Here is a 25,322-nt window from a genome sequence, read left to right on the forward strand (position 1 = left end):
CTCTCAAACTTGACAAATTATTTTCATCTTGGTGACTGGGTGTGTTTCAAACAGCGAGAGGGGAAAACTGTAAACAATGCTAAACTATATCCTCAAAGGAACTCTTAAATAAGGATTAAAGCTAGATAAGAGACTTGATGTTGTACCAAGAACCACAGCCTTTTTGGTAAGGCTGCCTACCCCTCCATGCCCCAATTATGCTGCAATTAATCTGTCAACTTGTACTTCATGTTTCCTGGCAGAGTTATAAATACCTTGGAATTTTATGCAACTATAGTAGGCTGCCATACAGCAGTTAAAAGATTGTCTTGAGTGTGAATGTTTAGGAGCAAAGGTAGCTCTGAATGCTGAATCAACTAAATCAATCTCTAATTTTGTAATAGATGCAGGAACTATGGAACAGTGGAAAGCTAACTTCAAAAACACGATGCTGGGCTCAAGGTATGGATGGCTGGCGACCATTACAGGTCATCCCTCAGCTGAAGTGGTGCTTGCTTGCCAGTGGCCAGCCTGTGTTGAATGAGACTGACCTTGCCACACTTGTACTCAACATGCTTATCACAATGTGTGGATATTTTCCCAGCAGGTAAACACTAATTTTTAGCAGAAGTGGTTAACTTTCTCTGGCAGACACATAAATTCATAAATTCTTTCTTAAAGCTTTTCTTAGAAACCAAGTAGTACATTAATGAACTGTATAAAGAGCCTTTAACATAGTAATAATTAATTCTGCAGGCAAATAGAGTGTTTGTAAATGAGACAATACTAATGTTGTGAAAGGGACTGCAAGAATGAATGCACAAGCTATGCGTTTCTAATGCACAGCGGTGTAGTCTTACTCTTGCAGGCAGGCTCTTGATTAACTTAAAAACAAAGCTGCTTTAATGCACGACATTGAACCACACTTACCAAGTCTAACAACAAACTCTGAAGTTAACAAAAAAAGACACTGAATATGATCTCAATAGCCTGATACTTACAGCTTAATAAAATTGTTCATTCTTGAAAGAGAAAAGGCACATGTGTGCTTAGTGCTGTGCCACTTTATTTTTTTTTAGGGATCAAGACAATGCTATTATAAGACCTCTGCCTAGAGTGAAAAGGCTGTTGTCAGATAGTACTTGCCTTCCTCATATCACTCAGGTAAGCAACTCTTCAAAAATGTATCTAAATGAGTAAAAGTCTGACTTACTCTAACATCCTCCCCATGTGAATACTTCAAGTGGGACAAACACATCGAATGACATCTGTAACATCCTGCAGATCTCTGGACAAGCAGTTGTTTATTTCACTGGGTGGTGTTACAAATTTCATGTTGTTTCAGCCAGTATCTCATTAATAAATATTTCCATCCTTGGAGATACTGAAAAGCCATCTGGACATGGTCCTTGGCAACCAGCTCTAGGTGACCCAGCTTTTGAGCAGGGGGGTTCAGCGAGATGACCTCCAGGGGTCCTTCCAACTTTAAACATTCTGTGATTCGAACATGTTATTTTTGAGCTGAAGTATTCTTTAACAGAAATTCTTGTAAGTTTACTGGCTTGTCCCAATACTGAATTAGTTAAAACTTCAGTTTTGGCTAGGTTACTTGCACTGTTCAAGCAGCAAATGTAAATGCTTGTGTTTGATTTCATTTCAGCTATTACTGACTTTTGATCCTATCCTTGTGGAAAAAGTCGCTATATTGTTGTTTCATGTCATGCAAGATAACCCTCAGTTACCTCGTTTTTATCTGAGCGGAGTATTCTTCTTTATCATGATGTACACCGGTTCCAATGTACTTCCTATTGCAAGGTGAGGAAAAAGAATAGTTAAAAATACCACTTAACCAGTCATGCTCAGAAGGACTGCTGCTCTAAATGCTCTAGGGAGTGTGGCTTGCTAGAACCAACATGAGATTGCAAGCAAACACACTCTAGAAGAATCGCTTCCACATGGGTTAGTCAGTCACTAAAAAAGTGAACTGCTTATGACCCTGCCAGGGAGGGAACGAGAGCATGTCTGATCATATAGTTCTAACAGTACAAGTAGGCATGGCTTATTGTAGAAGAACAAATTGTTACAGGCACTAAAGAATAGAAGTATAGGCTACTGATATGCTAATGTAGTTTTTGATAGTAAGCAGCTATCAAAAGTGGTGGAAAAATCTAATAGCCTGTTTCAGTATTGAAGCCTAAAACAGTTGAATCAGTCTGTACTGCCTGACAAAGATGCACTGCACATGCAGGTGGCTATTGCAGTTCATTCCAGTACTCCTCCTCTAAATTCAATAGTTCATAAAAAGCTATCATACAATTCCAGTTAAGTCTCTTCTATAGCAAAATGCATTGGGAAATGATTGCATATTTACGTGATGACGAGTGTAACAGGACTGTCAGCAGTTAGCGTAAGATCATGTTGTTTCATCCCTGCAATGATGATCTAATGGTGCAGGGAGAGGTTTGTAGGGAAGGGTTGTCTTTGTCTCTATCAGCTTCTTTTTTCTGCGTGTGGAGAAAACAAGCTGTCAGGAGCAAGACTTTCAAACTGAAATGATGAACATAAGGCAACACTTATAACATGGGAATGCTTAACTTGATGGAGTTCCCAAGGATTTGATGGACTTTGTACAGAGATTCATTCAATTGTTGCTGTTACTCTTTTATCTTGAAGTAAATGTATGAGACTTGCCAGCAGGACTATGTTGGTCTGCTTATCTTTCAAGGGTGCCTTAAGTATCAATTAACCAGAAAATAACTGCTGTTTCTCTTCTAGGTTTTTGAAATACACACATACAAAACAAGCTTTCAAATCTGAAGAAGTGAGTAGATTGCAAGAGTAACTACCTCTGTTTCCAAATAGTTTTCCAGACCACCTGTAATTGTCGTAACAATACTTGATGCCTGTTCTTTTTCTAAGTTCTCAAGAGTTAGAATTTAAGAACTGTAAGGGAGAAGGGGGAAGGTTTTTTAGATCTCATGTTGGTTAGCAAGACTGAATTCAGATTATCTTTGAGATGACGGTGTGATCTCTTTTGTAGACGAAAGCTCAAGATATAGTTCAAAGAAGTATACTTGGACATATTCTTCCTGAAGCAATGGTGTGTTATTTAGAAAACTATGAACCGGAAAAATTTTCTGAGATATTCCTTGGGGAATTTGACACTCCAGAAGCAATTTGGAGCAATGAAATGAGGTAACTGTTTTCTGTCAGAGGGAAAAATAAATCTGAACTACATCTCATGCTGAAAAGGTCTTGTCTTTGACTTTTCTACAGAATGCTGAAAATACCTGGATTCCATGGTTTCATTACTTTTTTGCCTTCTGCAAAGGACAGTGTCCTGCATTGCCCTCTGCTTCTATCAAAAATAACGGGCGGGGGGGAGTGGATTTGGCAGCAGGAAGGGGAATATTTCCCTGAACATCTGACAACATGCTTCACATCTGCCTCCATCATATGATTAAGTTCCTTTCATGAGTGGAGACTTCACTATTTATGTGGACTGCTTTATACACACTGTACTCATTTATTACCGGCGTCTATCTAGGAGATACACCTTTAATATTACAATACATTTTTAGGGTCTCCCAAAAAATAAAGAGGTGTTGAGGGAGGACAAAATGTCACTTTACATAGTTTTTAATAAACTAATTTTCATGGCATTGAAATAGCTTTATAACAGAATAGGACTGAATCCTATTCTTAATCCCTTCTGAAATGTGGGAAACTACTAAGGAAAATCTTTTCAGAATAAATCATTGAACACACTTGTACAGTCACTGAGGATTGAGGACTACTTGGCAAGTGTTAAACCAAACTTTGTAACTTTTAGGCGTCTTATGATAGAGAAGATTGCTGCTCATCTTGCTGACTTCACCCCTCGTCTTCAAAGCAATACAAGAGCACTCTACCAATACTGTCCTATCCCAGTTATCAACTATCCACAACTGGAAAATGAGCTGTTCTGTAATATTTATTACCTCAAGCATCTTTGTGATACACTCAGATTTCCAGACTGGCCAATTAAAGATCCAGTAAGTAAGAAGTATTTTAGGATTCATTTAGTTCTTGACCTTTCAGAGTCCTAAAAATGGGATTTGTAACAAAAATTAAGGAAATCAAATGCTAGGTTTGTTGATTGATCCTGACTTTCAGTTCATAAGCAAATATGTTAAACACTTCTTTATCTTGAAGCAGAATAGTCTTCATGCTGTATAGCAACCACATGTTAAGTATATCCTCTTTGTGGTGACTACTAAAAAAGCAAAATAAAGCATCAGAGAAACTTCAAGCAGTGTTTCAATGAACCTCAAGTGATTTGGGGGGGAATCCTCACTTTTGGGTTCTTTTCCACGCTGGATAAGAAACTGGGCTAACTTGGTATCAGTACATTAACTGAATTGGTGAGTTTTTTGGTACAAGTCTATGGTCTAGATCTGTCTAAGCAGCTTTACTTATTCATGCAGCTTTGTTGCAGTTTTTGTAGTATCAAGATGTGAACTGCATATCACTTAAGTGATTCTCCCTCTTCTAATGTGACTCTTACATAGACATTTTAATCTTAAGGTGCTCTTATCTTGAATAAAATATAGCACTGCAGTGAAGCAAAGTCTTAATTGCTTCTGAACTGGAGAGGGAACCATAATTACTAAAGGTAAAAGGATTAGGTCTCTGAACTTAGGGTGATGGGTGATAAGAATTCATTAATAAAGCAGCACTTTATTAAAAAAGATGATGTGTACTGGTGTCAGCATAAATGAAACACTAATAAATTGCAATTATTTAGGTTAAACTGTTGAAAGATACACTAGAAGCTTGGAAGAAGGAGGTAGAAAAGAAGCCACCTACCATGTCAATAGATGATGCTTATGAAGTCCTTAACCTTCCTAAAGGACAAGGCCAGTAAGTTGTTTGCAGTATTTAAAGTTGTATCTACATTTACATAAGCTTTGTACACTGAACAAACTGAAGTTTCTTATCTCAGTACTTGCAACCAACTAGTGGTACCAGTTCAGTTATGTCTAGCACCTGCTTCTTTCGCAGTGGAAGATTGCTTTATCTAAAAAGAAACAAAGCTTGAAAATCAAACTCCAGTGTTTGAGAGAATAATTGTAAAGTGTTCAGATAAACAGAAACTGGGGAAGAAATGCCTTGAGCTTGGCTTCAAAGCATTCACGAGGCTGTTTTACAGGACAAGCATTAGACTCAACCATAGTGAGCAAAGAATATAGCAGAATTTGAATATGTTCAAAGTGGAACTTGGTTTCTTTAACCCTTCTTCACCCTGCCAAATATTGTCCTTTTTCTTGGTGATAATATCCTTAGGATTTTTTACCTCCTATCTTGCCACTGGTTTCTGACTTCAGGCCTCTAGAAGAGAACTGACAGCACTTTTGTATTTATCTGTCAAGAACAGTGCACTTACTAGAAATCATGAACTACTAACTTTTACCACTTACAGCTCATTTAGACTCCTCATTTAGAAGAATCAGGGACTTTGAGCACCTTCTGGTTAGTATACTCAGTACAAGAGGTACTACAATATTTTCTAAAATTTCTTTCTTTTCTGTGGCCACATGATTACCCGCATTCAGTGTCAGCTGATGAAGCAGGATTTTCAAACTGAGATATGAGAGCTTTGTAGTTTTCACTTAATTGCAGTTACTATTAGTACTGTTGTCAGAATCCAGGCTTGTTTTTTCTGTTTTTTTGATGTTACTCAATGTAATGGGACTTGTTTTCTCATAGGCATGATGAAAGCAAGATCAGGAAAGCTTATTTCAGGCTGGCGCAAAAATACCACCCAGACAAGAATCCAGAAGGCAGGGTATGTACAACACACTTATGGTGTTAATAAAGTGGGGACAAATTCAGCTGTTTTGTGTATTAAGAATTCTGAAATGTCCACTTAAATTTTCTTTCTCCCTTTTAAAAGCTATGTCCTAGATGAATACTAGAATACAGATTAATACTACAGATGAGTAATTTAACTGATGTCAGTCAAGGAATATTAGGATTTCTACAGTAAACTGATGTAATCAGGTCAAACCCGCATCTCGGAAAGCATCTGGTTTAGAGTTACATAGGAGCTAAATAAGCTAATTGCTCCCTTTCAAAGACAGACTGCATCCTCTACCCATTCCTACAATCAATTAAACTGTACTTACTACTTTTATCATAGTGGAATTAACTTAATTTTAGTCTCTTGCCTATGGCGGAGTTTAGGAGACAAAAGAAAACTGACCTGTGAACCAGTGTTCTTAAGGTTATTCGGAGTAGTTTCTGAAGTGTAATAAGGCAACAAAACTAGTGTTGTGGCTAATAACCTGGAATGTTTTATTTTACCTGCATCTGAACTGATGCTGCAGACTTGTAGTAATTTAGGGGGTTCTTAGCAACTCTTAAGATTATTCCTCTTTATTTGCAGGATATGTTTGAAAAAGTTAATAAAGCATATGAGTTTCTATGCACAAAGTCTGCCAAGGTGATAGATGGGCCAGATCCAGAAAACATAATTTTGATCTTGAAAACTCAAAGCATCCTCTTCAACAGGCATAAGGAAGGTAAGCATGCTGTCTCAGAAGAATGTTTTATGTTCATTTCTTCAGTGGCCATTGTGGTCAGTTTTAATCTTCTCTGTTCTTGAGTTCTGTTCATGTGGTTTCTGGCTTGCCACAGCATTATGTAGCTATGGTAAAGGGCTTCAAAATAGGACTTTTTCTTCCATGAAATAAATTCATCTGCAGTAAAACTTAATTCAAAAAAGCATGAATAGCTTTTTGAAATTCTCTGCACCAATACTAATCAGTTTGAATCTTCCTCCATATATAACTTAGACTTACAATTCTGTCTACGCAGAAAAGTCCTCACTAGTACTCAGTCACCCAGATGGCAGATTCTGGGTATAAATGAGATTGTCTCATTTTTTAATAGCAACGTGAGTGTAATCTTGCAGAAATTCTGACTAGTGTTAGGGTCCTCTGGTGAGCGTACTGCAACACTGCCTCTTTCACAGCCCAACTGGGAAAGAGAGATAGCTACAGTACCCTAACCCTTGGCTCTAGCTACAGTCCCTGGCTGGCAGCTGCTGGCATGTCCAAGTCTTGCAGAGTCAACAGTGTTTTGCTACATAAGTGTTATATTATAATGGTAAACTAAAAACCTCATATGCAATCATAGCTCTGTCAGTTGTGTGGAGGCAGTGACAACATTAGTGTAGCTCATAATAAGCTTCATACTGCAAGATGAAATGTGTTCTTTAGTGCTGCTGAATATAATTATTTAAAACATGATTGCCGTGTCAAAGTGGAAAAGGTCCTTATAGGCTTATCGTTAGACAATCCTGGCCTAAGACAGACAGACAAAGCTATAGTTGTGTTTCTCTGGAGACAGGCAAGCATGATTTGGAAGACTCTGAGCTTGGGAGCTTGCTGAGCTGGAGATAAGTATTTTTAATCTTAAATTAGTTCTTTCCATGAAGCTCTGTCAGCTTCTAGCATGGGCAGTCTTACGTGACAAGGAGTCAGATTGTGTGGACTACTCAGTCTTGCTCCAGTTTTCCCAGGTGTTGGCTTTCTGTGACTCCTAGTCCTTATATATCTGGTATATCTTCCACTGATAGTTATGCGGTGGTTTAAATTGCTTAGACTCTGCATATATGTAAACTTTGACTTTGTTTCTCTTTCAGAGTTGAAACCTTACAAGTATGCAGGCTATCCTATGCTGATAAAGACTATTACTATTGAAACATCAGATGATCTTTTGTTTTCCAAAGAATCTCCTCTGTTGCCCGCTGCTACAGAACTTGCTTTCCATACTGTCAATTGTTCAGCATTAAATGCAGAAGAACTGAGAAGAGAAAATGGAATTGAGGTAAATGGAAAGAAACTTACTGAAATAAATTTTTTTTAGTTTAACTTTTCTACAGCTAAAAATCCTAGATCCTCAATGCATAGGACATCAGATGCAATTGAGAATCACTTTTGGTTTTGTTGAGACACTTGTCCATTCTTACTGGATGGATTCTTACTTCTCTTTTCTGGAGGCAGTGGGAGAAGCCTCTTGCAGAGTATACCCCTTTCTGGACCTAGGCTTGTCTGATGAACTGTGGATAAGCAAACCACACGTGATGTTTCTCTGTCTTTACAAAACTCTATTGAGAGCTTCTGCATTCTGTATGTGAAAGAATAGATAAGCGTGAACAAGTCACTTGAGCATAAGAGCTTTTCATTGCGCATATTAGCTCACATGTGAGAATGCTATCAACTCTAAAGCACCAAGTGCTAGTACCAGCACTTGCAAGGAATTTTGCCCCTACAAACGATTTGAGCAAGTGGCAGGTTTTGTCAAATGTTTCCCTTCAGCCATAAAACATTAGTTTGTCATTTTTAATTTCTGCCAGCCTTTATGAGTTTTTGTTGTGACTGAACTTATGCATCATCCAATCCTCACAGGTATTGCAAGAAGCATTTAATCGTTGTGTAGCAGTCTTGACTCGTTCTAGTAAACCAGATGATATGTCTGTACAGGTAAGTTGCAGCAACTTTAACTGATTGTATCAGCTTCTCAGAAGACTATATATATATAATATGATACACATATGATAAAAAATATAAGTGTATAATATCAAATATTGATATAGTCCTATATATATTAAAAAAATAGGATTGTAAACATGCATTTCCCCTCCTCTTGGAACCAACAAAATATTGCTTTTTGTAGGTATGTGGATATATTAGTAAGTGTTACAGTGTAGCAGCTCAGTTTGAGGAATGCAGAGAAAAGATTACAGAAATGCCTAACATCATTAAGGACCTCTGTAGACTACTGTATTATGGCAAGGTAAGAGCTCCCTTCCTTTGCCTAAATGGATATTTAACTGTTAAATGTTTAGGGGAATGTTCTGTTTTTAAGGGAGATAGGACAATTGCAGAGACTGATCAAACCCTTCTGTAAGATCCCAGCTAATCATTATGGGGTACAGAATTCTACTGCCTTGTTCTCAACACTTGTATTTGAATCCATTTAGTGGACTTAAAATGCAATCACTATAAAGATTTAGCTGCTTTTGTCTTTTAACTGACTTATGTCTAGCTGATTGATTTACTGTTCTAAATCAGCAGATAAAAGTACTAGAGCTAGATCCTACATAAGCTAAATCAGTATAAACTCTGGGAACAGTATTCAAGAAGCTTTGTTGCCATTTAGCTCTTTAGAACTTACCTCATGTTATATAAATGCTGAACTTTGAATTAAGAAAGGAAAGATTGTCTTGAACTCTTCATATGGGGTATGTGAAAACAGATCACTATAGAAAAAGACTATAGAAAACAGACGACTATAAAACCAGATTATAGTAATTGACTATAGGTGCTTGACTGTTCTTTAGTCCCTACAGAACACATGTATTGCCATAAAAAGCTCACCTGGGAATCTCTGCTACCTTCTTGAATTGTTTTTCCACTAGTTCATCAATGCTCCTTTCTTATCATATGAAATAACTATTGAAGTACTCTTCCTTTGAAGGATGCTGACTAATTAGCCATGTTTCTTGGCTACCAGACTCTTAACTTCAACTGCAGATGTTGTTCTGTCTGCTTCAGTTTTCACCTCTGTGCTGCTTAGAAAGTACTCTAGAATTAACAGGTTTTGGCTTTAAGCCTTTGGTAACGGAAGCCAGTTGGCTTTCTTTGGTCACAAGTACTAAGGCAAACTTTTTTTTTCCTCCCTCAGAACATACCACGAGTAGCTTCTTTGGGAGTGGAGTGTGTTAGCTCCTTTGCCTTAGATTACTGGCTACAAACGCACTTGTTCCAAGCGGGAGTTCTGTGGTACTTACTGGGTTACCTCTTCAACTATGACTATACGCTAGAAGAGAGCGGTATTCAGAAAAGTGAAGATTCGAATCACCAGGTAATATTAACAAGGTGTATGCTTTCAGACACCAACAGTTGTTGCTTGCCATCTCTTATTAATAAAACAAGTGTATTCAAATACCTGTTAGAATCATTGAATTACATGAACAATAATATTAACAGAGCAGTTCTGGAAGGGGATTTTTGTGTAGTAGTGTAAATACTGTTGTTTGGGTTTTGTTCTTTCTTTTTTTAAAGAGTAGCTCATGTTTTGAGTTCAAATGTTAAAGCTGCCAAAAACGGTAATTTCTAATAGACTTAATGCAAGTTTATCTACAGTGAACAGTAAAAAGGTAAATTTATGCTGTCAGAAGAAAAAGGCCTTTTTTCCTGAGGCTCAACTGAAGGGGTTGTCTAGTGATACCATGAACTTACCTGAAATGTTTACTTTAGGACCATATTGTCCCTTTGCCCCACAGCTATGTAAGTGGCTTCACACTTCCATTTCCTTAAATGGTGACCCTCTAAGTATGGCATTTCTACCTCAGCTACTGGATGAGATGAGCTTTGAACAGTCTATTGTAGTTATTAACTCTTGTATCACTGTCATAAAAGGCTTATTATGCTGATACTTGACTGTGTTAGCAGGAACTGTTCTGGTCAGAAGCTGTTACACTAAATAGCTTCTGTAGCTTTCAGCTCATCTTGATGACCCAGTTTTTCCTACTTACCAGTGTTCATGTCTAACTGCATTTATTAGCCCACAAGACAGTAATCATATTGTGCTGTTCTGCAGCACCTAGTGTTTTATTGGACATCAGTGCATAATTAGTGATGCAGATAAATAGGGAATACCAGTTCTGTTCATTCTGGTGCAGAAGTGTTGGACAACTCTAGCCATTCTAATATTTCTTCAGTAAGCTCTAATTTTTTTATAACTGTCCTTGTATTTTTCAGGAGGTAGCAAATAGCCTTGCTAAGCTCAGTCTCCTGGCCTTGAGTCGCCTTGGAGGATATCTCCCTGAAGAACAAGCTACACCTGAAAACCCAATGATCAGGAAAAGCTTGGCTGGAATGTTGACACCCTATATTGCAAGGAAACTCGCTGTTGTCAGTCCTACTGAGGTAAGTATCTGTTGGCCAAAACTTTCTCTAGTGATTTATGGAAGGAGTACCTGGTCACTTGTAAAATACTGAACTCTTGTTAGACCAAGCTGATACAGGGAACAGCAGTGTGATTTTTTTTCTTTGCAGTTAGAGTAACTGCAAGGAAAAGAAACTGTTTCAGCCTCAAACACTATGGACAGGAACAGTACCCTATAGAATAACATTTGCAAAACAAATATGGGAGCAAAGAAGTTGAGGTAATTGTTGAAGGCTTAAGGATATAATGGTAATAGAGAGCAAAGGCTAAACTACTCTCTTTAATGGTGCCAAGGAAGTCACCTACAAAGAGATGTTGCAGATAGTTGCTGCTCACTGTCAAAAATAGGAGAATCTGAAGTAAGTGTGGCTCGAAGCAGAATAAAGAAAAATTAAAATATAGATTGTATTGTACCAAATAACTTACACATACTCTTTTTCCAGTATGTGGAAAACTTGACACTTTAAACCTACTTATGAAATTGGTCTGGTTGTTCATGAGATTGGATTAATTTATATCATGAAACACACTGATTACTGTGCATAATGATCCAGAACTAAGTTGTAAATGTGTTACATCATGTAAATTCCTTATTTCTTAGACTCTGAAGATGCTTAACAGTAACACAGAGAACCCCTACTTGATCTGGAACAATGGGACAAGAGCCGAATTACTTGAGTTTTTGGAATCTCAACAAGAAAGCATGATTAAGAGAGTAAGATACTCTTTACCTTAAACACTACTACTGTTTTCTTAAACTATTTCATGTTTTGGTACAGGTGCTTCTAATATGGTGGTATAGTTAATACAAGTATCCATTGTTGTCTATTCCTAAGTCACTTTCTTCATTCAGTAGTCTTAAAAAGAAAACAAAAAACCTAAGAGTTTGCTTGTTTATTTCTTGTAATGTTTCAATCTGTCTTGAGCTTCTGACTTTTGCTAAAGCTTTAAGTTTTGTGTTCAAGTATTGTCTATTTCATTATTGGGTTATAGCTTTACACTTTCTACAAGATTATTTTCTGTCTGAACTTGTGCTGCTTACCTCTGCTTAAAGGGTGATTGTGACAAGAGCTATGGATCTGACTTTGTCTTCAATGACCACGCAAAAGAACTTATTGTGGGAGAGATTTTTGTTAGAGTCTACAATGAGGTCCCTACCTTCCAACTAGAGGTGAGACGTAGCTAAAACCTTCCTATTGAAACTAGTATTTGGAATATTGCTTCTTCCTCTTCAAGTATCTATTAATGCAAACAGAATGGTGGAAATACAAAATCTCATGGAAATTTCCTTCAATGTGATCAGCATGTTATGGGATATCTCTCTATTGGAGTAGAACAAATTGAAAAGAACAATGAGTTTGTCATAAGACGTGCTGCTTCGGATGGCTTAATGCCTTTTGTCTGCAGTACAAGCTTGTACAGACGCAGGTTTATTCAGTAATTCCAGGAGGTAATGATTCTGCTTAGTGGCTTTGCTGTCCATCTGTATATATGGACAAATATACACCTTAAGAATGCTGTTGAAGTAGTGGCAACTTTCTAAGGGTATGCTTAGGTATAAATAGGGTTAATATGCTCCAGATGTTATAGTGATCAGAGTAGAAAAGTGTTTCCTATCTGTCTGTCTGGAAGAAAGGGATATGTGAAATGTAGAAAAAGTTATTTGGATACACTTTCTTCTGCTGTGAATACTGTTGCATAACACAGCTAAAAATGCTCTCATCTCTAATTTAAAGCTTCCTAAAGCATTTGCTGCAAGCCTCTTGGATTACATAGGCTCACAAGCACAGTATCTTCATACGCTAATGGCAATAACACAGACTGGGAAAGTAGAGTCCAATCAACATGGAGATCGGTTACGGAGAGTTGAAATGGCCCTGGAGGCTCTGAGAAATGTGATAAAACACAACCCAGGTAGGCTTAAAAATGAACTTCCCTGATAGGATTTCTTGTGGACAACCTTAAAAAATGCGGACCTCTGTAGTCTTCATGTTCCAGCAAGAAGAAAGCTTGTTTTGCTGGCTAACAGACTTTAGCATTGTTGATAAGCCATATAGGCCTGCTCCCTGGCCCCCTGCCCCCCCCTCCCCCCGAGAACATTATCAGTAGATGTATTAAAGTTTTGTGTGAAATCTAAGCTTTATCTATTTTCTTCTCTGAAACATTGGGTTTTAACTCTAATTCTAGCCTGCTGTTGCCAGGAAGACTTAAACCTCCTGGATGAAACTTTCTGTAATTCTTCAAAAAATTTTCGCTAATTTTTAAACTTCCTTGCATCAAACAAGCAAAAAAGAACCCCCTTGAGCTGAAGTACCACATACTAGTAAACATGTAAAAACATGTCAAGGCCTTACTAAAGCAGGAGGAGAAGATGCTCTTGAGAATGGGTAGCTAATACCAGCAAAGATTTATGAGTAGATATATTATGTACAGACTGGAAAAGCCTGAGACAATGATTAGGACATTTTCCTACTGTATTATATGTTAGTTCCAAAAGCAACTAATATTACTATCGTGGCTTCTACTAATAGGTGGTTAGGTTGTTCTCAGACTGGCTTATCTGTATTTGGCGATTATAACCCTGAATGCAGCTGTTACTGCTGCAGATAGCAACCCTACTCTGAGCTGGGAGACTCAGAAAGGGCAAATGTATTTGAAGACAAGAAGTACTGATAACCAATGATAAATAAAATAACTGAACTTGCTTAGTTACCTTGTAAGAATGCAAGTAACTAGGTAGTTCAAGAACTAGCTCAGTTACTTGCCTTACAGGGAGGAATTATCCTCTCCTTTTAAAATATTGTTGACCTGAGACTTTGTGGAATCTAGATTAATAGACAGGACTTCATAATTTCCTAATTTTGTAGCAGGTGCTGTCCTGTAGGAGCTGTTATAACTACTGTGGCAGCCTATATACAGACATGTAGTCTTTAACACCTCTCTGTATAGTGGAATGTGAACTTGGGAGGCCTTCAGAGAATGCTTTGGCTAACACGAAGATAATAACTTGTCTGGTCTCTTGCAGGTTCTGAGTGTGAATGCATAGGTCACTTTAAGTTGATATTCTCCCTTCTGCGTGTTCATGGAGCTGGCCAGGTGCAGCAGTTGGCTCTGGAGGTAAAAAAAAAAACCAAACCCCCCCTGTCTGGATGCTCTACATAATCAGCATAAACAAACCTGATTGTGTAACTGTTAGAGTAGCCCCTAAAAAGTATCAGGATTGGGGTTCCAAGGTGTCAGTTCCTCCTTGGAGGAGCAAGTGATAGCTTCTTGCCCGTGTCTTTGCTCCCTTCTTCCCTGAGGGGAAAGGACAACTTGGTGGCAGGAATAAACATTGTAAATATTAGCTATATTGGCCAGCGAGGTGACTGACTTCATCATACATACATTTTCTGGACAATGTCCGGAATGGAATATAATCAAGTGTTGTTTCTGATCGTTTACAGGTAGTGAACATAGTAACAAGTAACCAAGAATGTGTTAACAACATTGCTGAGGCAATGGTTCTTGCGAACTTACTGGCACTCCTGCATTCCTTACCTTCAAGTATGTACCATATAATTCTTCATCCTGCAAGGCAAAGGGTTTCCAACTCAAAAATTAATTAGAATGCAGCTGGCTGAACTTATCTACTGAGTTTTAGGTTAAAACAGCATTTCGGTGGGGGTGATTAAAAAAAAATGTTCTATGTAACCTGTTTGTTGTCTTAAATGTGTGATCTGAAACATATGAATTGCAGGTATTCAAATTGTGTTTGAATTGCATAGTATTTCACTGACTAATTCTTTTAAAGAATTTAGGTAGTAAACATCTAATTAAGAATTTACGCCCTACTAGAATGTATGATTGATTTGACATTCCTTAACTAACTGAATTTAGCCAGAAATCCCTAAGTTTGCAATTGTCATAAGCTTTATAGTAGTTTTGATACAGCTTTCTGTTAAGATCGGTTTAGTTCATCTTTGATTAGGTAATAGTCTATATGGCACAAAGTTCTTAATACTTTTTATTTTGGCAGGTCGGCAACTTGTCCTTGAAACTTTGTATGCTTTGACATCTAGCACAAAAATAATTAAAGAGGCCATGGCAAAAGGTACAGTACTACATTGAAAGCAAATGTTTCTGCAACACTGGACTTAAGTACAGTGGCCAAATCTTACTCTTCCCTTCAGAACAATCAGTGTGGAATTGGTGAATTCATACTACTTGTGACCAGAAAAAAATTTGAATGTTTTCCTATTTCTTTGTACAGGTGCTTTAATCTACTTATTAGACATGTTTTGCAACTCAACTCATCCACAGGTCCGAGCGCAAACAGCAGAGCTCTTTGCCAAAATGACTGCAGATAAGCTGGTGGGTCCAAAGGTAAGAATCAGTTCCAACAGCTCTTGTTGGAACTCTTGTCTTGATATTGCTAACCTCTCTCTGAAGACAGAACAAAAAAACCTCTTCTGTGACTGAAACATTCATGTGAAGAGCAATCTGGCTTTTTCAAAATAGTTAATTCTTAATCTGTGAACAGACTTCTAGAAGCAGTTGTATTTATTGTAACTATTATAAGCAGTTTGGTTTCCATTTGTAATGACTTTAACATTAGATACCTCGATTTCAGACCTGTCATTGGCTATTGCTATTTAAAATGATAGCACTATTTTATTTTGTGGTGTTGTGTTCTAGCAGTTGGCATTATAGCACTACAAATAATTGGACTTCCTGGAGTTCTCTATTTTTCTGTCAGTTAGTTTGACTTCTGGTATACTAAATGTCAATTCTGTTCATCCTTTCTAGGTTAGAATTACACTAACAAAATTTTTACCTGGAGTCTTCATGGATGCCATGAGGGACAACCCTGAAGCTGCTGTTCATATCTTTGAGGGAACTCATGAAAATCCTGAGTTAATTTGGAATGATAACTCCAGGGAGAGAGTATCAACAACAGTTCGAGAAATGATGCTTGAGTATGTGGAAACCTACTGACTAAGTATTTCCTTAACTGAGACACTTTTAGTGGCAGTAAACCAGAGTTGCTATAGAAGAACTGTCAGGCAGAGCTCTGCCTATAAAAAGTAGGATCCTTGCAAGCCAGACTTCAGCGAAAAGAAACTTGTTCACCTGTAACTCAGTGATGCAAGTGCAGTTTGTACACAATCCAGGTGTTTGCTCACTGCTGTAAGATTTGGGAGGGGGTTACAATGAAGAGAAAATGGGGTTTAGAAACTGGAACTACTTCACAATGGAGGGAGACTGAGGTGTCAAGTAGGGAAGATGACTACTACTTTTACTGCTCATTAAAACTAACTTTCTTTTTAAAGGCACTTTAAACTTCAGAGGGACAACCCTGACACTAACTGGAAGGTAAAAGTATACTGTTTCTGCTTTGGGTACGTCTAGGGAGACTGTAAGCCAGCTGATAATATATGCATGTGTATAACTCTCTGACAGCCTTTCCTTTTAAAGTACCAACAGGAACTCACTGCTGTGCTAATGTAACTGTTTTAATGTTGAATTGATGCTTTCATTGCCACTTGTACCTTGAAATCAGACACTTCATTGGCAGTGGTTTTGCCAGTAATACTCTGAATTTTCTGATAGTTCAGGTCATTCTAAAATTTATCAAAAGTCAGCAACAAAGGAGAATACCAGTTTACTGGAAAATGTCTTGTCACTTATTACATAGCTGTAGTAAACTTGTTCTTGGTAAATATTCAGGAATGTTAGTAAGCCACCGAGTCTCAGAAAGGAAAGGGCTGTTCTATCAGTTGTTGCTGGTACTTCTCTTGAACTAGTGTTTACCACTAGTATAGTTGTAGACCCAGTTACTTGTGTTTTTTGAAAGAAAAGTCCACTGTAGTAGTACTGCCTGCACTGTTCTTTCTACTCTCACTTCTTACCTCATGTTTCCTCAAGATGAAGTGTTTGTTGATCTTGCACAGCTCCGTTTTGGAGAATAGTTAGTTCAGTGACCCTTACCACTTAGTGTCATGATGTTAGAGAAACAATTACAGCTCTCACAAATACCCTTGCCAGTAACTCCTTCTACTTTACAATTCAACAGCTGCCTGAAGACTTTGCTGTGGTGTATGGTGAGGCAGAAGGTGAACTTTCAGTGGGGGGAGTCTTCCTAAGGATTTTTATTGCCCAGCCGGCCTGGGTTTTACGGAAACCAAGAGAATTTCTCATTGCACTGTTGGAAAAGTTTACTGAACTACTGGAGAAAAGTAACCCCCATGTAAGATGACTTTTCTGATTCTGCTCTGTGAATTTGTTTAGCAGTCTTAATCTACTAGTCTTTTAGTACCTGATTAACTTTGATTCTCACGCTTTCTTCCCAAAATGAATGATATTTTTTGTCTGCTTTCTGACTGCCTGTAAAAGCCTGTAGATATGTTTAGGTAACTTCTGAACATGAGTTAGTGCTCTTAAAGTCCCTGAAGCCACAGAACTAGCTTCAGTAAGTCTTAGAGGCTTCTTTTGTGTTAGAGATGAGGCTTAACAAATGGAGTGTCTTTAATTATTCCATGACTGACCAACCTAAGAAAATGGCACTTGTACTACACTGCCTAAAAATTTTCAGCTCTTGACGCTTCTAGTGTCCTTCTGCAAGACTAACTTCCTACTCTGGTGTAAATTACGTGACCTGGACAAGGCTCCCACCTAACAAGTAGTGTAACACAGTAGAACAAGTAGTTCTACTACAAGTGGTTACAAGTAGTGTAACACAGTTACAGTTTGAATGAGAGCAATATTCAAGTCAGAAACTTAATGATATTACTGATAACTGAATTTTAAACAGCGTTCAGACAGATTCTAGGTTAGCCTTGCAGGGAGGCAACTAACTTGCACATTGAATAAAACTCGCATCTTTGTAATAAAGATGTGATAGCAATTTGTATAGGCACACAGAATACAGCAAGTGTGGTGAGTGTTGCTGCACAGACTGCAGAACCTGTTAAGGCATTCGGGTGGTCAGCCTAAACATCTGTGCTATCATGCTTCCACCGAGCACACAGAGGCTGCAGCCAGACACTGGCTTCTCTAGATACTGGAAATAGAGCTTAGAAACTTGTTGTGATTTGTGTTCATGAAACTAGTGAATGTCTGCTGCTGTTGGAGCTGATCACATTTTTCTAAACTTCTTGTTTTAACAATTTCAAAGCAAAGTGACATGATAAAAGCATTAGGGGAAAAAATATAATGCAGAGCAAGTGAGAAATGTTATTATTATGGTGATACATTAAGTTTTACTGAATTGTATTTTCTGTTGGTTTTTGGTTTTCTGCAGGGGGAAACTTTAGAAACCATTACCACAGCAACTGTGTGCCTGTTCAGTGCCCAGCCTCAGCTAGCTGATCAAGTTCCTCCGCTTGGTCATCTTCACAAGATAATCCAAGCTATGAATCACAAGAACAATGCCATTCCTAAAAGTGCCATTCGTGTCATACACATACTGTCTGACAATGAGGTACTGAATCATTTAAATGCTCAAGGGGAGAAACAAGCATAACTGGAGTTATTTGTATTGTTTAGTAGTGTTCCTAGAAGGGCATTATTCTATAAACACTGTGTATCAGATGAGCAGGGACTTATTGCTAATTAATGGGGAATTGATAGATTAAAGACACTGATAAATTTATGGTCTTGGCTGACTATATCTGCCATAACCGTCAAGCTTAGCATAAAATAAAGTACTCTGGATGTTTTTGTCTCTCTGTAGCTTTGTGTTCGAGCAATGGCATCACTAGAGACCATTAGCCCCCTCATGAATGGAATGAAAAAGAGATCGGATATAATTGGTGTAGCCTGTGAAGCACTTAATCGCATGTTTCAGAAGGAACAAAATGACTTAGTAGCCCAAGTAAGTAGTATATTCTCAGTCTGTAAAAACGTGGTATTTTTATATTTGGCTAAGCTGTTCATAAGAACAGAGGTACTGTTCAACTTCAGTGTCCAGGAGGCTTCCCAGAAGCCATTTAACTAATGTGCTTTTCATGTTGGAGAAGTTGGAAGTCAGTCCTTTATCCAAAATGCAGACCTGTTTAAGGATGCTACCCGAGTATTGAAGCTTAACGCATAGGATAGTGTTGGGTTGTGTCTGCTGAGAAAGCATAACGTAGGAATGCCAGCTAATTCAACTGCATTTACACCTAGACAGAGCAGAACTGCTGGATGGTATCTTTGCTTTCTCTTACATGTATTTATACAGCTCAGGAAAAATTGACTCGCTAAACATACCTAGTAATAGCTGTTGGCACTTTTGGTTCACACTAATGCTAGTAATATAACATATCTGTGTGGAACTTCCTAGTCCATGTTAAGACAACTCATTTGAGTATGTCTGCAGGCTCTGAAAGCAGATTTGGTCCCTTACCTTCTAAAGCTGCTTGAAGGCATTGGTCTTGAGAACCTGGAAAGCCCATCAGCAACAAAAGCTCAGATTGTTAAAACTCTGAAATCCATGTCTCGCAGCCTGCAGTACGGAGAACAGGTAAGTACTGACAAGTCCTTCCCTAGGCTTTGTACACTTGGAAGATCAAACTCCGAACATCCCTGTTTAATCTTATGGCTGTTGTGTATCATTCCACCTAAAATGTTACCATCATGTAACTACAAAATCATTATGGGTTGGAATGTCTCCATCTCTTTCTTGTGGTGAAGTCATTGGTTCAATGCATGTGAAGAGCACTAATAAAAAAAGATAAATCCCAAGTGCAGAAATGTTCTATAAGCTTGTAGGCTTCTACTGACAACTCTCCAGAACTTCTGTGAGAAATGTTAATGCTTTTTTGTTCCCTGGATAAATACTGTTGTAGACAACTGTAGTGGTGTTAGGATGTATATTCAAGTTGGTATATACTAGTTCTGGGTGCCTGTCTCTTACCTTTGTGTTGAAAACTTCTCAAAGGGAGGGATACTGGGGATAGGTCTTTCTTCCAAGTTGGCCCTATCTTGCTATAGTACAGGAAAAGTCCTGTTCTGCCTCAGCTCTAGATGCATGGCAAGTGGCTGCTTGCAGGGTTGCTTTTCCTTGTCACCTAACTGGGGAATGAGGGAGAAAGTCAAGCTGCTAAATGACTTTTCTTTTATGAGCTTTCTGCATTATGGGTTCAGCCGCACAATTCAAATGGAAAAGCAAGTTGCTACAGTCTCCTTGGAAATGCGTGATTCTGTATCGCAGCCTAAACTACTGCCATACTATTTGGTAATCCCTTCAGAATGGTTTGGTTCTAGAAAATGAGTTTGTTCCCTTAGGACGTTAAATGTCACTTGCTCACTGTGTTAATCTCTTCAAATACTGTAGGTAAATGAAATTCTGTCTCGTTCTTCTGTGTGGAGTGCCTTCAAGGATCAGAAACATGACTTGTTCATTTCTGAGACGCAAACAGCAGGATACCTCACAGGTTAGCAACCCTTTCCTATTTATGTCCTGAATCATACTGAACTGTTACTTAATTGTCAGACTTGACTCGAGATAGTGTTTATCCTCAGGATCTAGTGCCATCATGTGGCCTGAACATGCAATGCTGTAAAAATACAGTGAGCTTTTAAAACACTTATCGAAAGCAAAACTTTTTTTTTGTGGTTGAGAATGTATTTCTCTGGATAATCTTTGCTGTACCTACTTCTAAAATATCAAAGCAATGGAATCTGGACACTGGCAAGTCTTGCAAGTACCCTGTAGTGATAAAACAGAGATGTAATCAGAACTAATGAATGACAGTAACTTTCCATGCTTTCTCAGGATCAGTATACTTTAGTTCTAGAAAAAATCGTTTGCCAAGGTTGGGGGAGGAGGATTAAACTTTCTTCAAAATCACTTAGACTTTTTCTGTATTAACTGTCATGTGAATTGTGCTGCTTTAGTGTTAGGCATGTAGTTGCAGTATTGGAACAGTTTGAATGTTAACAGCTCGGAGGTGAGGCCACGTTCCAGTTGGACTCGGTGCGCTGGCTGGGCCCTTCTCTGGTGGGAATGGCCTTGTGCCTGTACTTGGAGCTTGCGGCATATACTTGAATGCACCTGTGGTGCACCCTGGGTGAGTCCCCTGCTGGTGCCACCAAGACTGAAATGGCACCCCAGGGGTGCCATCTCAGTCCCACTAGCAGTGTAGAAGAGCGTTCTAGCTGTGCGTGCTGTGTGCTGTGCACACACAAAAGAGATCAACTGATGTGAACTTCCTTGCTGGTAATGGCACAGTGTGGGCATAATCCTAGAACAGTAACATCATAGCAAATCAAATTCTGGTTCTTCCTTCATTCGTGTGCAGCACTTGATAGACACATCTTTAATGACTGCATTCTGCTGTATCACAGTCCAAAACTTCGCTGTCACCGATTACTTGCTGTATCTGAAAATATTTTAAGTAATGACATTGTAGCAAACTTTGTCTAAAGCAACATGTGGTGCAAACTTCTGACTCCTCAATAGCAATCAGCTGAACAATCATTTGGTCTTAAAAGTTTAGCCTCCCAGGTAAGGTTTTAAAGCCCTTTGTCAGGTCAATATGAACACTTCAGTGTGCTGCATGGAACTTTCTCATGTAACCCAATGTAGGAATCTTGGTAAAGCTTTTGAGTGTAGCTGAATCAATGAGGTATAAATTAGATGGCCATATAGAGAGGAAAGTTTTTCTTGCAAGATACTAGCATATATTTTGAGAAAATGAAGCAAGAGCGTTTCAAGTCAGGAATTAGATGTTCTAGAAGCAGATGCTTAATACTTCAAGTGTAGGTATATTACAGCACTTGATGCATTTTTCCACACAGGAAAAACTCAGTGCTTTAGCTCTGAACAGTTGTTTTCTGTTTATTGCACCATTTAATGCCACTTTGACAAAGAACACTTGATTCAGTTGGTACTGAATTTACTTGGTATTTCATAAATACTGTAAATTAGAAATATGAAGTAAATGCTGGCTGATTACTGGCTAAGAACCGAAACTATACCAGACATTGTCAGGCTTGAGACTGGGGGCAGCATAGCTATCCAATTGCCTTAAAGCCTGTGCTTATTTAAATTGCCTAATGTTTAAGTGCTTGCAAATGTAGAATGAAGATGCTGTACAAATGCAAAGTATAGACAGAAACCAAACTACAAGCTTTATTTTTTAACCTGCCTTATCTTGTATTCTGCCTTATGTCTTGCTTCAAATCGCTTTGCTATTTGCACTTCCCTTGAAACTTCCCTTGCTTATTTCTCTTCCCTCAGGTGTCTCTTCTCCTTCCCTTCTAACTGGCAGCAGTCCCCTTCACCTGAGAAGTGGGCTTTAGATCTGCCCTGCCAGGCAGCTTGCTAACTTCTGTGTAGCTCTCTAAAGCAGGTAGATACCATCTTGCAAAATGCACGTGCACTTGCTGCATTCCAAGTAATATGCATGGTCATAGAACTGTAACAAATGTGTGGTCCCAGACTGCAGAACACCGATAAACTTGCCTTCTTCAAGCACAGAAGGAGCAGAAATGTAACAACTGCAGTGGCTGATTCTTGCTGGTACTACAGATGAACTAAAATTTTGAAGTATGTTAGGAATCCTCCATAATGGAAAAGTTTGAGGGACAAGAGAACTCGTGGAATTTTTGCACTAGGACATGTAAAAGTGGGTCCGGCTCTTGGCAGGTGCCATTGATAGGCTGGCAAAGAGAAGTCCCCTTCTGAGACCAGAGAGCTTTTTGTGGTGTTTTGTTTTTTTTTTTTTACCAAAGGCACTGCTTGCTTTGCTCCCTTGCTTGCAGTAGTAGTGTGGGACTGTTTGCAAGGAGACAAACAATGCTCTGATGTTCTGGCTCCAGGCTGTTGTGTGAGAAGGGAAGGTGGGGCATGAAGGGATAGTAAATTTGGGAGAACTTGATGAGGATGACTTCAGTGGGGAGAGTAAAGGACCCAGCAGAACTTGCCATGTTGAAGATTAGCGGTGTAGGCTAAAGGTCTTATACCAAGTTGGTCACTGTATTGATGCAGGAACATGTTGTGGGTTGGCAGTTTTCTACAGTCATTAATCTGATAAGAGTTACTGTTGAAACACCTCATGCTGCAACATGAGTTTTTATTGCATTTGTTGAAAGTTTCTATATTAAATTTTAAACTCCAAGCTTTGAGGGAGAGGGGCTTTGTCTGCAGGGCAAAACTGACTGCCCCTATGGTAATCGACAGTGATTTATTAATGGTAAGGAGTTCTGTATCTCCGATAGAGAGTTTGTGTATCCCAAGAATGCTGTTATTTTTCTAACTGAAGGCACAAAGAGCTGCCTAGACCAGCATAACGCAGTTCTGCTTGTTCACCGGGCAGCCCATTGAGCTTCCTTTAAATACATGGCTGGGAAAACCTTTTGCAACACTGAAAGCATAAACGTGGAGCCCAGTAGTGGAATGCATGCCTGAACTCACTCCACTTCTGCAGCAGGTCCTTTCCTTAGCAAAGGAAGGCCACTGCCTCTTTACTGCCATTTCCATGGTGGAAGGTGAGATGGATAATGCTGGTGGTTGGGGTTCTTTTGTAACTTATTTGGCATATCAGAATAAAAAATGCTGAGCAAGTCCGAGAATGGCCTCCACAAGCTACTCCAGTTAGTGGACTAAGATGCCTTAATTTCTAGTGTTCCTAGATTCCAAAGAATCTAAATGAAAACTCTTAAATATTCTTGTTTAAGGTGTCTGGTTGACTTAGATGTATTTGAGTGTTACCAGAGGAAATAAAGCTGTTTAATCACTCTTTAGAATCAAAACTAATCGCCAATATTCTGCTTTCTTCTGAAAGGCCCTGGAGTTGCCGGTTACCTTACTGCAGGGACAACATCATCTGTAATGCCCAACGTACCACCCCCAGTAGACCACGAAGTGGGAGATGTCAGCTAAGGACTGGAAATCCTTGTGGAAGAGACAGAAAGGCAGACTGGCCAGTGATGAGGAACAGCACTTTCCTCCAACATGTTGAAGTGAACTTACTGCCTTTCCAAGTGTTTAATGACAGTGTTATTCCTTTTTCTATGACTGTTTTTGGGTTTTTTGGTTTTGGTTTTTTTTTTAGGAAAAAGTCAGTGATTCTATCTATCACACTGTAACACAAGAAAGCACTCTGTGGATCAACTGAAATGGGTACACAAGAATTTTTTTCTTGTTGTATGTAAGCACATTTTGTTCGTTTATATTTGTTTACAAGACTGTGAATCAGACTTTCCTAGTTTTTATATTTTATGAATTAGCATGACTGGAGTTGAGCTACAGTCTAGAGGAATTGGGCTAAAATCACTTTGACCTCACCGACCCCCCCCCCAAAAGGGCATCCCTTCTTTTCCCAGTCTGATGTGGTCACTCCCATTGAACATGACTTGCAAAGGGTTTGTCCCTGCACCAGTTCACTGATGTCCTTAATCATTAACATCATCTTCTTCCTGAGATCAAACAGCATTAGACATTCATATGTATAACTGGCTTGACCAAATTGACAAAGCTTCAGCAAAAAAACCCTTAAAGTTGACATGTTATGTAAGAAATTAGTGTAATTGTGAAATGTTCTATACATTATCCAGTATATAAAAAACTTTCTATATTGAGTGTACATTATACAGATCATTCATATGTACATAAAATTTTAAAATAAAGGGAATTAAGAGCCTTGTTAATGAGATAAAGGTGGTGGTCTTACGTAGCTGTTCTTTGAAGGTGTGGGAAATGAGGGTGGTCAGAGACCTTAATTCAAGTGGGGCTAAATAGGATTCCTGGGCATTCTTGCTTGGAAAAACACATTGTGCAGGTTTTGACAGCCTGGAGCAGAACTCGGAAACCACACATACTGGCACAGTGCAGGTTGTTTTGTATTTGAAATGCACTTCAGCCACTGGCTGGCTGACATTCTCAACTTCCTAGGAAACATTCTTGGCAGGAAGCAAGAGGAAACTAAGATGGATGGAAATATAAAAAATAATTATTGCTTTCTCAAAAGAGATTATAATCATGTTTTTAGGTATAACGAATTGATATGAGGTAAGAAACTTATTTGTGGAAAGCTTCCAGTTGTAGGTGCTCTGAAACTGTACCACCCTGACTGACTTCAGCAGCTTTAGCTGGAACACCCTTCAGGTGAACACCCGGCTGTAGGCTCAAGGACAGAACTGGCTGCAGTCTCATCCTGAAGACTGAGCCAAACAGGGTGTCTTCTCTCCATGCTCGATCACTATGCTAGGGTGGCTTTGTTTGTTCAGGCAAGAAGTAAACACTTGTATCCTTAAGTTAATTGTTGATCAACCCTGTATAAGTTGAAAAGCAACTGTCCTATCTTTATAGGAAGTAGAACTACTGATGGTGCGCATGCTGTGATCTCCTACCAACCTGATCTCCTTCTATGACCAGG

At 38.7% G+C, this 25,322-nt stretch overlaps 1 protein-coding gene across 2 annotated transcripts in view; it reads left to right on the plus strand.

Moving 5' to 3' along the window:
* The window catches only part of DNAJC13 (DnaJ (Hsp40) homolog, subfamily C, member 13), a 49,067-nt gene extending 24,468 nt beyond the window's left edge, over positions 1-24,599 (plus strand). For both annotated transcript variants that reach the window (XM_009579800.1, XM_009579801.1), the window contains 29 exons: positions 384-586; positions 1,059-1,143; positions 1,640-1,794; positions 2,755-2,800; positions 3,020-3,174; positions 3,812-4,013; positions 4,766-4,881; positions 5,728-5,806; positions 6,407-6,542; positions 7,667-7,851; positions 8,433-8,507; positions 8,701-8,820; positions 9,712-9,891; positions 10,791-10,958; positions 11,579-11,692; positions 12,032-12,148; positions 12,714-12,891; positions 14,003-14,094; positions 14,424-14,523; positions 14,996-15,070; positions 15,230-15,342; positions 15,766-15,935; positions 16,290-16,332; positions 17,033-17,206; positions 18,260-18,439; positions 18,692-18,832; positions 19,319-19,462; positions 20,276-20,375; positions 23,730-24,599. In XM_009579800.1, coding sequence (XP_009578095.1) covers positions 384-586; positions 1,059-1,143; positions 1,640-1,794; positions 2,755-2,800; positions 3,020-3,174; positions 3,812-4,013; positions 4,766-4,881; positions 5,728-5,806; positions 6,407-6,542; positions 7,667-7,851; positions 8,433-8,507; positions 8,701-8,820; positions 9,712-9,891; positions 10,791-10,958; positions 11,579-11,692; positions 12,032-12,148; positions 12,714-12,891; positions 14,003-14,094; positions 14,424-14,523; positions 14,996-15,070; positions 15,230-15,342; positions 15,766-15,935; positions 16,290-16,332; positions 17,033-17,206; positions 18,260-18,439; positions 18,692-18,832; positions 19,319-19,462; positions 20,276-20,375; positions 23,730-23,827 — 3,744 coding nt within the window. In that variant the 3' untranslated portion in view covers positions 23,828-24,599. The remainder of the gene's footprint in view (positions 1-383; positions 587-1,058; positions 1,144-1,639; positions 1,795-2,754; positions 2,801-3,019; positions 3,175-3,811; positions 4,014-4,765; positions 4,882-5,727; positions 5,807-6,406; positions 6,543-7,666; positions 7,852-8,432; positions 8,508-8,700; positions 8,821-9,711; positions 9,892-10,790; positions 10,959-11,578; positions 11,693-12,031; positions 12,149-12,713; positions 12,892-14,002; positions 14,095-14,423; positions 14,524-14,995; positions 15,071-15,229; positions 15,343-15,765; positions 15,936-16,289; positions 16,333-17,032; positions 17,207-18,259; positions 18,440-18,691; positions 18,833-19,318; positions 19,463-20,275; positions 20,376-23,729) is intronic.
* Positions 24,600-25,322: the final 723 nt, after the last annotated feature.

The sequence above is a fragment of the Fulmarus glacialis genome, unplaced genomic scaffold (genome assembly GCF_000690835.1).
Source record: "Fulmarus glacialis isolate BGI_N327 unplaced genomic scaffold, ASM69083v1 scaffold20616, whole genome shotgun sequence".
Lineage (NCBI taxonomy): Eukaryota > Metazoa > Chordata > Aves > Procellariiformes > Procellariidae > Fulmarus > Fulmarus glacialis.